The sequence below is a fragment of the Paralichthys olivaceus genome, chromosome 12, assembly GCF_024713975.1.
Source record: "Paralichthys olivaceus isolate ysfri-2021 chromosome 12, ASM2471397v2, whole genome shotgun sequence".
Taxonomy (NCBI): Eukaryota; Metazoa; Chordata; class Actinopteri; order Pleuronectiformes; family Paralichthyidae; genus Paralichthys; species Paralichthys olivaceus.
In genome coordinates, this window is record NC_091104.1 from 3,151,080 (window position 1) to 3,165,327 (window position 14,248).

At 46.7% G+C, this 14,248-nt stretch overlaps 1 protein-coding gene across 1 annotated transcript in view; it reads left to right on the forward strand.

The window, feature by feature from the left end:
• Positions 1-13,400, forward strand: part of mdga2a (MAM domain containing glycosylphosphatidylinositol anchor 2a) — a 33,853-nt gene extending 20,453 nt beyond the window's left edge. The window contains exons 7-17 of the mRNA XM_069535215.1: positions 1,280-1,609; positions 2,181-2,501; positions 4,323-4,595; positions 7,201-7,349; positions 9,107-9,284; positions 10,049-10,069; positions 10,394-10,549; positions 12,045-12,212; positions 12,296-12,426; positions 12,540-12,639; positions 12,738-13,400. Of these exons, the coding sequence (XP_069391316.1) occupies positions 1,280-1,609; positions 2,181-2,501; positions 4,323-4,595; positions 7,201-7,349; positions 9,107-9,284; positions 10,049-10,069; positions 10,394-10,549; positions 12,045-12,212; positions 12,296-12,426; positions 12,540-12,639; positions 12,738-12,826 (1,916 nt within the window). The 3' untranslated portion in view covers positions 12,827-13,400. The remainder of the gene's footprint in view (positions 1-1,279; positions 1,610-2,180; positions 2,502-4,322; positions 4,596-7,200; positions 7,350-9,106; positions 9,285-10,048; positions 10,070-10,393; positions 10,550-12,044; positions 12,213-12,295; positions 12,427-12,539; positions 12,640-12,737) is intronic.
• Positions 13,401-14,248: the final 848 nt, after the last annotated feature.

Here is a 14,248-nt window from a genome sequence, read left to right on the forward strand (position 1 = left end):
ACACACACACACACACAGATGGGGGATTTGAACTACAACCCTCTGGTGTGTGGCTGCAGTGTGTTGCATGTTGACAGGGACACACTGACTGAACATCACAGTGCTGTGATATATATCTATATGTGTCTATATATCTATATGTGTCTATATATCTTTATGTGTCTATATATCTTTATGTGTCTATATATCTATATGTGTTTATATATCTATATGTGTCTATATATCTATATGTGTCTATATATCTATATGTGTCTATATATCTATATGTGTCTATATATCTATATGTGTTTATATATCTATATGTGTCTATATATCTATATGTGTCTATATATCTTTATGTGTCTATATATCTTTATGTGTTTATATATCTATATGTGTCTATATATCTATATGTGTCTATATATCTATATGTGTCTATATATCTATATGTGTCTATATATCTATATGTGTTTATATATCTATATGTGTCTATATATCTATATGTGTCTATATATCTATATGTGTCTATATATCTATATGTGTCTATATATCTTTATGTGTCTATATATCTATATGTGTCTATATATCGATGTTAGCACCTGGGCTCATGGGTTTGGTTCTTTCGGACGTTGGTTTGATGGTAGGATGGTTCAGGAGTGGCTCTGTTTGGACCTGTCGTCACTTTAAACAAACTCGGAGCTTCATGGCAGACGCTCGTGTCGGTGCTGGTGCCGGGGGACTCGTCAGAATGTTGACATGTGACAGATTCAGTCGTCGGTGTTTCATGGTGAAGCTGTTTGTAGAGTCTGTGACTGTCAGTGAGGTGTTTGCAGTGTGACGAGTCCAGTCACTGGAAACTAGGTGTTTAAATAAATAGTGGAAGAAGGCGGCACGATGGAACAGCGGCGGCATCATCGCTGTTGACAGGATTAAACTGAACAAATGGCTTCAGTAATAATTAAGCTCCATTTAGAGAGATTAGTTTCTCCACAGCAGGAAGAGCAGCTGCAATAATTAAAACAGCTTCTGCTGCAGGATTCAAACTCACGACAGGTTCACGTCACAAATCTTTATTTGCTTCGTCAACCTGAAGAATCGTCCGATTGATTTTCAGGTTGCGTGTTGTCATGAACGTGATCGAGGGAATCCTCTCACCCTCGGTTCAGACGTTAAGTTGGACTCAAAGATGAGCTGAGCAGGTTTGAGCCAAAGTGTAAATGACTGAGACGGAAAAGAGGCGAACAGCAGCAGAGCAGAACTTCTAGTTCTTTCTTACTTCATCTGATTCTGTCTCCCACAGGCCTTCGTAAAGGTCGCTTCTGGATCACGCCGGACCCGTACCACAATGACGACAACATCCAAATCGGCCGGGAGGTAAAGATCAGCTGCCAGGTGGAGGCCACGCCGCCGGAGGAGCTGCAGTTCAGCTGGCTGAAGAACGGCCGACCGCTGAAGAGCTCCGAGCGGATGGTCATCACGCACACCGACACCGACGTCTCACTGGGAACCACCAACCTCGACATCATCGACCTCAAGTTCACAGACTTCGGCACCTACACCTGCGTGGCCTCGCTGAGGAACGGAGGAGTCCCCGAGATCAGCATCGATGTCAACATTTCATCCACCACAGGTGCGTCACGCTGTGGGCGGGGCTTTGAGGAACAACCTGGGGTCTGAACTATGAAGCAGGATTTGAGGTCATCAGGTTAACTTCAGGTTTAATTCAGAGTTTCCAGTTCTACGACGCTCGTTCCCTTGTTATCAGAGTAAATCACCATGGTAACCAAACAGTATGAACACTCCGCCCACTCACTTCCTGTGACAACATTTCAAAATAAAATCAGAGTATAATCACAACCATAATAAAACACAACTGGATCTTCTCACAGGATCTGACTCCTCTGACAGAGCACACCACACGAAGCTGTGCCATTGGAGGTTTGTGAGTGCAATGCACCTTGGGAGTTGACAGCCTGTGTCTGTGTTGCTCGGGAGGTGAGACGGTGTCGTCCTCTGGTTTGACGTCAGTGTTGTGTCTTCCTGTGATCGTAGTGAGAATGAACACACAGGAAGTAGAGAAGCGTCCCCGCAGCAGAAGGACGGGTCATTCAAGTTTGGACGTGAGAAGTTAGAGAATAAACGGTGAAGAGCAGGAGGACGTTAATATGAACTCATCTAATCATAAACTCTCTGGCCTGCAGTTCCCCCAGAGCTGACCGTGCCCAGGGGGCGCTCTCACCTCATCGCTCAGGAAGGCGACACAGTGGACCTGCAGTGTCTGGTCTCAGGGAAACCCAAACCCATCATCCTGTGGTCTCGGATGGAGGAGAGCGGGGCGGCGGCAGCGGCGGCGGCGGCGGCTCTGATGCCGGACGGCTCGGCTCAGACAGAGAGCTACGACGGCGTCCTGAGGATCAGCAACGTGACGAGAGAGATGAGCGGGACTTACCGCTGCCAGACGAGTCAGTACAACGGCTTCAACGTGAAACCAAGAGAAGCTCTGATCCAGCTGGTGGTGCAGTGTGGGTAACACACACACACACACATATAAACATCTGTGTTTGTGATGCTCTGTCATATTTCCTCGTTGTTGTTCGGACTCACTCTCAGTTGAACACGTGTTCTCCTCCTCGTCCGTTAGAAACAACATTATCGCTGCTCCCCCGGCTGCGCGGACGCTGTCCACCTTCACAGGTGTCTCCTCCGTCTTTGGCAGTTATTTGTGTTCTGCAGTGAATCCGAAGTCTTCTCTGAACGTGCTCCGTGTTTCCGCCGCACCACGTCACTAAGCAGATTAATGTGAGGACAGATTACAGGTGGATTACTTTGAAATAAGTGAAACAACATTCGAGTCACACACGACACAGATTTAAGTTCTCACTGTGAGCAAGGATGAAATGACGCTGATCCAGGAAAAGCTTCTGACGGAGAAACTGAACCGCAAAAAAGTCTAAAGCTGAGAAATGAGCAACAAGAAAAACAAGTTGAAGTTTAACTCACATGGACAGAAACACGTTAGAACGAAACTCTATGAACATACAGTATAAACATATGTATGTATATATACAGTATAAACATATGTATATACTGTATGTATATAAACATATGTATATACTGTATGTATATAAATATATGTATGTATATAAACATATGTATATGTATGTATATACTGTATGTATATAAACATATGTATGTATATGTATGTATATAAACATATGTATATGTATGTATATACTGTATGTATATAAATATATGTATGTATATGTATGTATATAAACATATGTATATATACGTATGTATATGTATGTATATAAATATATGTATGTATATGTATGTATATAAACATATGTATGTATATGTATGTATATAAACATATGTATATACTGTATATACAGTATATACTGTATGTATACATACTCCTCTAGGGGTTGACCACACGTTCGGACATGAGGAAGAAGACTGTGGTTGTCGTTGGCTCTTTGCTGGAAGCAGCCGGAGGCTTTATGTTGCTTGTCCGTTCTCTGTTTTCAGAGCGTGTCTTTCAGTCTGAGAGCACGATTGATTTCATGTTCACACTTTCTAAAGCTTTCACTCTAAACGCTGCAGCTCCTGCTTGTGCTCGAACTGTGTCCAGTGTCCTGTGCAGCTGCTTCTTTGCACAGGGGGGTAATTGTAGTTCAGTGTGTATTGTGGGGACATCAGTGTGTGTAACTGTCAGCTGACCGTGGACCGGTGCGTCCTCTGATATGAGGACATCGGTGAGGTTTCAGTCCTCGCTGTCCATGAAGATGTAAATCCATGACTCATATGATCTCCAGCGTCTCAGCAGACGCTCGGACTCTAAGTTCCTCTGGTGTTTCATCACAGTGAAAAAAAACTCACTGAGAAAAAAACCATCAACCTGAAATAAAATAGAACCATTGCTCTTCTTTTTGTCCACATTGGAAACGAGCTGCTTCCTCAGAACATCAGGATTCAAACTGTAGAAACGAGCAGAGATCGTTAAGCACCAGGTTCAGTTGTGCATCATGGGAATTAAAGGCAAGGCCCGGCAGACTTCTCGGACCAATCAGAGAGCTCGGCTGAAGGACGCCATGGGGCATCGGCGTCCAGCTGACCTTTAGATGTTCTGTACGAGGAGGAAGGAAACATTTCTGGGGGGTGGAGCTGAACTGCAGACCTGTGTGTGTGTGTGTGTGTGTGTGTGTGTGTGTCTGTGTGTGTGTGTGTGTGTGTGTGTGTGTGTGTGTGTGTGTGTGTGTGTGTGCGTGTGTTAAACACTAAGATCTAACGTGTGTCAGTAATGTGACTGAAACTCAAAGGGTTTTAAATTCTCTCGTCAGTCCCTCCGGTCGTGGAGCCGGTGTACACGGAGGTCCGTCAGGCTCTGGGTCGGGCCTTCAGCCTCACGTGCCGCCTGCTGCGAGCGCACCCTGCTCGCCTGCTGCGATACGAGTGGAAGCTGGGCTCCCGCCTCCTGACTGTGGGACAGTTCAGTGACCAGAGCGACGACACCAGCTACCACGTGCGAGCTCTAAACCGAGAGGGCTACGGCGAGTACACCTGCGACATCACCAACGAGGCCGGGGCGGGCCGCTGCACTTTCCTGGTCACAGGTGAGTCTGGAGGGAGACGCCATCGTCTTCGTGTTGTAGGTGACGACCTGGAATGAAGATTGACGTTTCCTGTCTCAAACAAGTCAACGACACTTCACTGGTCCATGGCGGCTTTTACTAGACTCTACTTACTCTTCCATTCTCTTCACACACTCGTCCCCTCAGGTTCAAGACTTGTCCTCTCAGGTTTAAGACTTGTCTTCTCAGGTTTACGACATGTCCCCTTAGGTTTAAGACTTGTCCCCTCAGGTTTAAGACTTGTCCCCTCAGGTTCAAGACTTGTCCCCTCAGGTTTAAGACTTGTCTTCTCAGGTTTAAGACTTGTCCCCTCAGGTTTAAGACTTGTCCCCTCAGGTTTAAGACTTGTCCCCTCAGGTTTAAGACTTGTCCCCTCAGGTTCAAGACTTGTCTTCTCAGGTTTACGACTTGTCCCCTCAGGTTTAAGACTTGTCTTCTCAGGTTTAAGACTTGTCCCCTCAGGTTTAAGACTTGTCCCCTCAGGTTTAAGACTTGTCCCCTCAGGTTCAAGACTTGTCTTCTCAGGTTTACGACATGTCCCCTCAGGTTTAAGACTTGTCTTCTCAGGTTTACGACATGTCCCCTCAGGTTTAAGACTTGTCTTCTCAGGTTTAAGACTTGTCCCCTCAGGTTTAAGACTTGTCTTCTCAGGTTTAAGACTTGTCCCCTCAGGTTTAAGACTTGTCTTCTCAGGTTTAAGACTTGTCTTCTCAGGTTTACGACATGTCCCCTCAGGTTTAAGACTTGTCTTCTCAGGTTTACGACATGTCCCCTCAGGTTTAAGACTTGTCTTCTCAGGTTTAAGACTTGTGTTCTCAGTTTTAAGACTTGTCCCCTCAGGTTTAAGACTTGTCCCCTCAGGTTTAAGACTTGTGTTCTCAGTTTTAAGACTTGTCCCCTCAGGTTTAAGACTTGTCCCCTCAGTTTTAAGACTTGTCCCCTCAGGTTTAAGACTTGTCCCCTCAGGTTTAAGACTTGTGTTCTCAGTTTTAAGACTTGTCCCCTCAGGTTTAAGACTTGTCCCCTCAGTTTTAAGACTTGTCCCCTCAGGTTTAAGACTTGTCCCCTCAGTTTTAAGACTTGTCCCCTCAGGTTTAAGACTTGTCCCCTCAGTTTTAAGACTTGTCCCCTCAGGTTTAAGACTTGTCCCCTCAGGTTTAAGACCCGATTTCTGACGTCTTCGTTAATTAAACAACCGTTTGTCTTTTTACTTCATTTACTGGTTTTAGGTGTAAATGTGGACGAGTCTGTCTCAGGACGAGTGTTGTCTCGTTTCTGCCGTCCACTCCCATTAAAGCCCCCCCCATAGAGACACCCTGTCAGCGCTGTGAGACGTCTCCTGTTAAACTCGCGGCTGCATTAAGCTCCTTATCAGAGCGGCGGGCGAGCGGCCGGCGTTCTGCAGGCGGCAGCAGAACGTCTTCAAAGGGGGAAGTTGTAAGCTGAGGATGGAGCTGATGGAGAGTGACGGTGATTATGTAGAGCTTGTCGTCGCTCTGGTGAAGTGTGTGTTGTTAATCAGGTGTGGACGGGACGTGTCTTTTTAAACCTCGTTCAGACGACAGAGACAACTGTGAGACAAAACTCAGAGAGCACGAGTCCTCGGCTCCTCAGGCCTCAAAGTTTTCTCCTGATGTTTCCGTCAGAGTTGAAACTCATCCCTGTCAGGACAGTGTGAACGGGTCTGAGACTTCCTCTCTACGTCACATGACCAGTGTATGTGAGTGGTCATGTGACGTGTGACGAATCAAACAAGCTCAGTGAAGTAACAGTACGAGAACATTGAGTACCCAAGTACTTGTGTCTCACATGAGTACTGCAGTATGTGAGTAAAATGTACGAGTGGGTTTTTCCTTCGAGCTGATTCAACCAATCAGCTCTGTGTCATTTGGTGACTCTTCTTCAGTGGTTTAATCCTGAAACATTCACATCAGCAGAAACACGCTGCTGTGTGTGTGTGTGTGTGTGTGTGTGTGTGTGTGAGTGTGTGTGTGTGTGTGTGTGTGAGTGTGTGTGTGTGTGTGTGTGTGTGTGAGTGTGTGTGTGTGTGTGTTACTCACATCTACTGTAAACACACACTTTGCTGTCATATTAACTTTTTAATCCTGCTGCCTTGGAGATCAACACACACATTAACACACTTCTTCCTCTTCCTCTTCCTCTTCCTCTTCTTCTTCCTCTTCCTCTTCTTCTTCCTCTTCCTCTTCCTCTTCCTCTTCCTCTTCCTCTTCTTCCTCTTCCTCTTCCTCTTCCTCTTCTTCTTCCTCTTCCTCTTCCTTCCTTTGACCAAACAAACATGGAAGTTGTCACTTTGTCCTCTTTTTAATTTTGCAGTGTTTGTCAGTGAACGACTGTCAGTCCAACAAACTCTGTCAAATCAAAGTCAAATCATTCAACACGGATCAAACTCACATGACCAGTGTATGTGAATGGTCACGTGATGCTCGTGTCACATGACGTGGATTCATTTTTAAAATGGTGTCAAACGGAGACATTGTGGGAACAAACCAGAAAGAGACTTGAATGTTGTGATGTTTGATGAACCTGGTTCCACATCTGCGTGACCTCTGACCCTGTGTCTTCTCAGGGAAGGCCTATTTCCCAGAGTTTTACTACGACACCTACAGCGCTCTGTGGCAGAACCAACCCCAAGTCTACGGCTTCAAGCTGCAGTGGACTCAGATGGAGCCCAACGCTGTGGACCGGATCCTGGCCTACAGGCTCGGCTTCAGAAAGGTCAGAACACGGTGCTGTCAGTTTACACCCAGTGTGTCTGGTTGTTCAGAGATCGTTGTTAAAAGTAGAAATGTGAAACAACACAACTTCAACCAACCCAGAGTTCCAGCTCACTTCTCTCACAGAACAACAAGAGTGATGTAGGGATAGAGGAGAGGAAGAGAGGAGGAGAGGAGGAGAGGACGAGAGGAAGAGAGGAGGAGAGGAGGAGAGGAAGAGAGGAGGAGAGGAAGAGAGGAACAGAGCTGTTCAAGCTGTTCACTTGTTCAGACTGTTGAGTAGAAAAAATGATTATTTTATTATTACTCGACATGAGAAACGTTTAGGTCGAGAACCTATTTAGAAGTTTAGATAAGAGGAGTTAAGATGAGATGAGTTAAGATAAGATGTGTAACTGGATTTAACGTGTCCACAACTCCAGAGACGTCTCCTGGTGAATGAGGTTCAATCATGAAACGAGTGCACGTGTTTCACGTGGTGTGTTACTTCTATCTTTGTGGGGACCTGGCTTCACTTCAGACCTCAGCAGGACGTTGAGTTCGATCTTTGGTTTGAAGACGAGACGTCAAAGTTAGAACTGGTTCAGATCAGGAGGTGATTCAGTTCAGGGGGGGGGGGGCAGAGAGACAGAGAGGGTTGCTCTCTGGCCAGATTGTTGTAGCTGGAGGTAACCCCCCCCCCCCCCTGACAGATATAGGGCACAGTCTTTCTTTTAACCCTCGCTCGGCCTTCCTGTGCCGTCACACTGGATGTTGAACAGTTGAACCGGCAGCTGCTGAGTCACGCTGGCTTCATTTGTCTCTGAACGAGGACACGAGGTCACATGGTACAGAGGAGGATAAAACACTGGTGGAGACAGACGACATGATGGACACGTTATAATTAAATATATGATGGAACAAGTCGTCTGACCTCAGACCTCAAAATGTAACGAGCAGAAAGTTCAGATATTTGTTTTGAAAAGTAAAAAGTACAGTAAGAGTACTTGTACTTTGTTACCTCCCACCTCTGTGATGCGGTTCAATGTTACGTTGATGACTCGTTCATTCAGAGTCCGTTTGTACCTGAAGCTTCTGCAGCATCGACCTTTAGTCGTAGAGGGGGAGGGCTTGTTGCCACGGTTACCCGTCTGGAGGGAGAGCTGATGAGACAGAACAGGAGGGGAAGAAAGAAGAGAGGATGATGATGATGAAGAACGACTCGAGGAAACAGGGACGACACTGAGTTTACAGGAAAGAAAGGAGGACGAGGAGGAGGAGGACGAGGAGGAGGAGGAGGAGGAGGAGGAGGAGTTAACTGGAGTGTAAAATGAACAGAGCGCAGAGAGAGGCAGGAGATGAATGAGAGAAGAAGAGCCGTGAGTCTGTCGTTACTCTGGACGAACTCGGGGGTAAATCTGTCGTTCAGTCTGAAATGAGTTGGTGAGATTTCATCCTGGTCAGGGAGCGAGCAGCCAATCACAGCACGGAGGGATCCAAGAATGAAAACAAGATGAAGGATCGACTTCTCTGAGTCAACGAAGGAACTGAACCAATGAAAGATGGAGAGAAGTAAGAGAACTACAAATCAGCACTTTGTTCAGAGGCTGAAGGTGACGACACGCCTCCACTTCCTCCAGAAAGGAAGCTGAAGTTTCTCAGATACGCTGCCATCTTGTGGTGACGTCATTAGCAGTCAGAGTCTGAGCAGGAGTCATCGTCAGCTGTCAATCATGACGACTCGAACTGATTGAGAAACTGACAGAGCGTGTTTCACAGATGGGTCAGTCTCGCTGGTGGGAGCAGGAGATTCCCATGGAGGGAACCATCCAGAAGGGGGAGCTGTTGACCTACAACCTGACAGAACTCGTCAAACCTGAGTCCTACCTGGTCCGCCTCACCCCCATCACCCGCTACGGAGAGGGAGATGCCACCGAACGCATCATCACATACAGCGGTACGTAAACCTCCACAAGAAAAACTTGTAGTTCGTAGTAACATCTCTTCAATATGTCACATTTCCTCACTAACATCAATTCTCGCTGTTCTGCTCCAAACCCTTTTTCCTGTGGTTTCAGTGTCAGTTAGCTCGTCTCGGTCACTAGGGTTAGCTAAACTCGTGTCTTAAGACGCTACGCGGCTCGTGATCAAAATAATATAGTAAGAAAGAGCATTAACCCACAGACACGTCACCGTCGGTTTGTGAGCTTCTGGTCTGAAGCCTCAGGTTGTCATTTAGTTCAGCGCCATCTTTAAACCAGACGTTAGTGTTTGTTTGTTCAAGAGAAATGTGTGATTGGTTCCACCTCGTCGTCGCTCAGAGAAAAGAAACCTCTGCTCTGACTCTTCACCATCACTGCTCCTTCAGAGGAGGTTCTGTTACTAAGCAACCAGCTACTTCCTGTTTCCACCCTGACGATAAATAAAGAGGATCTCCACTTCCTCCAGAAATGAAGCTGAACTTTCTCAGATATGAAAACCTGAAGCATCAGGACGTCTGCTCATCTGCTTTGTCTCATCGTTTCCCACCTTCGTTCACTTCACTCACTTTTACCATGACATGACACTGCAGCTGTGTGTGTGTGTGTGTGTGTGTGTGTGTGTGTGTGTGTGTGGGGGGGGGGGGGGGGTGTCTTCATCATGTCAAACATGTTTCTGTTCTTGTTTTTTCTTCTTTTCTCCTGAAGCTGATCTGAGTTCTTTCCTCTTGTCTCTTCACAGCTCCTGTGAATCCACATCTCAGTAAGTTCACTCAAACACATGACTCTGCGTGTTCAGCGTGTTCATGAGCAGAGAACATATCAAGTGTTCATGACTCATCACTGACTGACTCGTGTGTTGAGATGTGTTCTGTATCCACTCAACTAAAGGATGAAGATTCATCATCATCTTAAACTTCTTCAAAACACACAAGTCAATTAGAAACATTTTCACGTCAGTCCATAAACATCATATATTTGGTTGTGTTTTCCTTCTTTCCTAGTATTTAGTATAAAGTACTGCAAATTATCAGCTGAAGTGTGTGTGTGTGTGTGTGTGTGTGTGTGTGTGTGTGTGTGTGTTCAGGGGAGTTCCAGTGTGGCTTCGAGGACGAGGCGTTGTGTTTGTTCTCTCAGGACAAAACCGATGAGTTTGACTGGACGCGTCACAGCGCCGCCTCACGAGACACCAAATACACCCCCAACACCGGGCCGAGCTCCGACCACACCGGCTCCAAGCAGGGTACACACACACACACACACACACACACACACACACACACACACACTGTGTCACAGCCTGCTTCTGAGTGGGACACAGTTGAGTCGTCTCAGAGGACACCGGCTGCAGGAAGAGGCTGAATGATGAAATGTGATTGGTTGTCAACATCTGGTCATCAGACCCTGAGGTGGAGAGAAATACAGGACTGAAGAACTGAATCATTAAAAACTGTCACTAATACTGCAAACACTGCATATTACTCTCACTGTACGTACACACTACTCCATTAGATATATACTTTAGATAAAGAACTCTACTAGCAGCTGACTGTGAAGAACTGTCTTCAGTTTGTTTGGTGAGTCTGGGAATAAACAGTAACACGCAGTAGAGCTGGATCAGCTGATCTTTGCTGTTTCTCTTTCAGGGATTTCAAATCAAATCATGTGATTTGGATTAATCGTTCGAAGCAGTGACGTAGAAACCAGCTGTGCTCAGATTTAATCTCTGAGTAAATAAAGGTTCAAATCACGACGTACATCCAGCTGATGTGAGACAACAGCAGTTTGTTGTTTTCTCCTCGTTTCCTCCGGGAATATCCCCCTGTTCTTCTTCTTCTTCTTCTTCTTCTTCTCATTAAAACAAGCCTCGGGGGGAAATGTTTGATATCAAACAGGAAACGTGCGTGTCAGTGTTTCGACGCTCATGTCCAAATGAATTTGGGACGCTTGTTTTTCTGCTGGATGAGCCGGAGGTGGAGTGTTTGCACTGCTGGTGTTGCAGAGCGAGGCAGGGTCACAGGTTCGATTCTTCTACTCAGAAACGAAGGTCTGACGTTAACGTTGATTCTGTTTACTTTGTTTTTGTGTTGGGAATCGTGTCCAACAGCAAATATATACGATTTTAAATGATTCTATGAATAATAGACATGATCATGATAAACCTCCTCCATGTTATCAGATGGGACATGGACCAAACTAAAAGTCAAAGTAGACGTTAAATAAATGTTTTCAGATGTTTCTGTGGTTTCAGCTCGTTCTCGTCTCTCTGATGTTTGTTCAAGTTTCTCATCAGTTTGGTTTCATCAGTTATTTGATGAAGTAAATGATGCTCAGCCTCAGGTGGAGCTAGAAACCTACAGACATCCAGACAAAGCTCCTCGAGGAGCCGGGGACAGGCCCCGAGCTGTGGGCTCTTCTGGGCTAGGGGCCCTCACTCCCCGCTCCCTCCACAACACGTTCACCGCAGCAACTCGATCAGTCGTCCTCTCTCCAGGAGCAGAACAGGCGAATACGACCGGTTGAGTTTATTCACGTGTTCAGGGCGTCGCACAAATTAACCAGTTCGCTCCGTAAAAAGAATTCACGACACAACAGTGAGAAATGAATCATTAAATGAGAAAAGTTGTGTAAAATGATAACAATGAACTTTAATGGAAAGGAAATAACCTTTGCTGATGTTGCTGTGTTGGTTTGACCTGACCTCTGACCTCTGACCTCTGACCTCTGACCTCTCTCAGGTTTCTACATGTACATTGAGACGTCAAGGCCGAGGCTGGACGGAGATAAAGCTCGGCTGCTGTCTCCCACCTTTAACATGAACTCCAAGAGCTCCACCTCCGCCGCCGTCAGCAACAACCCCGCCTACTGCTTCGCCTTCTTCTACCACATGTACGGGAAACACATAGGTGAGACTGCGGAGTCGTGACGGCTGACCGCTCCGGAGCAGGACGACAAAAAATACCTGAGCCTGTTGGTTTCTGTCCCGCAGGAGCTCTGAACGTCTTCCTGCGACAGAAAGGACAGACGGTGACAGACACCTCCATCTGGACTCTGACTGGTAACCAAGGAGACCGCTGGAGACAAGCCAAGGTCAACCTCCACCCAACCGCAGCCTTCCAGGTACAAACCACACCCACCACCACAAAGACACAAAACAACCACAGAGACACAAGAGACACGAGTCCCCACGCAGAGGGAGGTTTGCTGTCAGCTGTGTGCTGCTGTCTCCGCAGGTGCTGATGGAGGGGGTGCGAGGCTCCGGTATCGAGGGAGACATCGCCATCGATGATGTAACCATCGAGGAGGGCGAATGTAAAGACCCACCCCCCAACAGTGAGTGGCACACAGTGATTAACCCCCTCAATGGTTTTATCTTTGCTGAGTCATCAAACTGTGAAACTGACTCATGAATCTCTCTCTTTCATTTTCAGATCTAAGGTCACTGGCCCCGCCCTCTTCACCCCATATATGGCAGCTGTGCATCACCCTGAGTCTGGTTCTGATTGGCCAGCAGAGGTGACCCCCCCCACCCCTCTCTGTACGAAACCACGACCTTTAACCCCCCCCCCCCCCCCCCCCCCCCCCCACACACACACACACACACAAACAAAACCCCCGACCCCAATCACCCCAATCCCTGATGAAACCAAACTGATGAGAAACTTGAACAAACATCAGAGAAGAACGAGCTGAAAGTCAGAAACATCTTTAAACATTTATTTAACGTCGACTTTTTAGTTTGGTTCATGTCCCATCTGCTAACATGGAGGAGGAGGGGTTATGATCTATACTGCAGTCAGACACCAGGGGGCGATAGAGATGATTTGGCTTCACTTCAGGGAGGCGTCATGTCGTCCATCTTTATTTGCAGCCTGTGTCTGTCCTCTCTGTCCAGCTGTGGTGTCTCGGGCTTATGGGAAATTGAGTTTTTCAAAAGCGGCTAAAATCAGGAATGTTGATTGATCAACTAAATTAATTAGTTCTGATAAAAACAATGTGAGATAAGAGACGAGACGACATCATCGTCGTTACTGAGCTGAAAACAGACGTTAAGACGTTTTGTCATTTATGAATTAAACAAAGGCAGAATATGATTCTTATGATGCGTTCACTGGAGGTGGGAGTTCACAGACCTACACAAACATCTGGACGTTCTTTTCTATCATCAGTGTGTGTGTGTGTGTGTGTGTGTGTGTGTGTGTGTGTGTGTGTGTGTGTGTGTATGTGTGTGTGTGTGTGTGTGTGTGTGTGTGTGTGTCAGTCTGTCTGTGTGTGTGTATGTGTGTGTGTGTGTGTGTCTGTGTGTGTGTCTGTGTGTGTATGTGTGTGTGTCTGTGTGTGTGTCTGTGTATGTGTGTGTCTGTGTGTGTGTCAGTCTGTCTGTCTGTGTGTGTCTGTCTGTGTGTGTGTGTGTGTGTCTGTGTGTGTGTGTGTCAGACACTTCTGGGTTGTGTCACCAGGAGGCGCAGCTCCTCCAGTAAAGTGTCGGTGGTCCCTTCTGAACATGGAGCTGAGATCAGGAACATTGACCCCCCCCCCCCCCCCCATCATTAGTACTGTACCGTGATCTCTCTCTCTCTCTCTGTCTCTCTCTCTCTCTCTCTGTCTCTCTCTCTCTCTCTCTTGGAGGGGGGGTAACTGTGGTACAGACCCCCCCCACATGTTGACATGTGTCTGTGGCTGAGGACACGCTTCACCCTCCGCCATGACATCAAGTGCCTTCAGACTCAGACGTCAACGTTTCCACGGTCGGGGGGGGGGGCAGCTGACGGACACTGACGTGTCTGTGAATATGCAGAAATCACTCTCTCACTTAGTTTGTGGGTAAAGAGAGGATTCTAATGACGACAGGATTCTAATGACGACAGGATTCTAATGACGACAGGATTCTGATGACGACAGGATTCTAATGACGACAGGAAGCAGGAAGCTGCAGTGACCG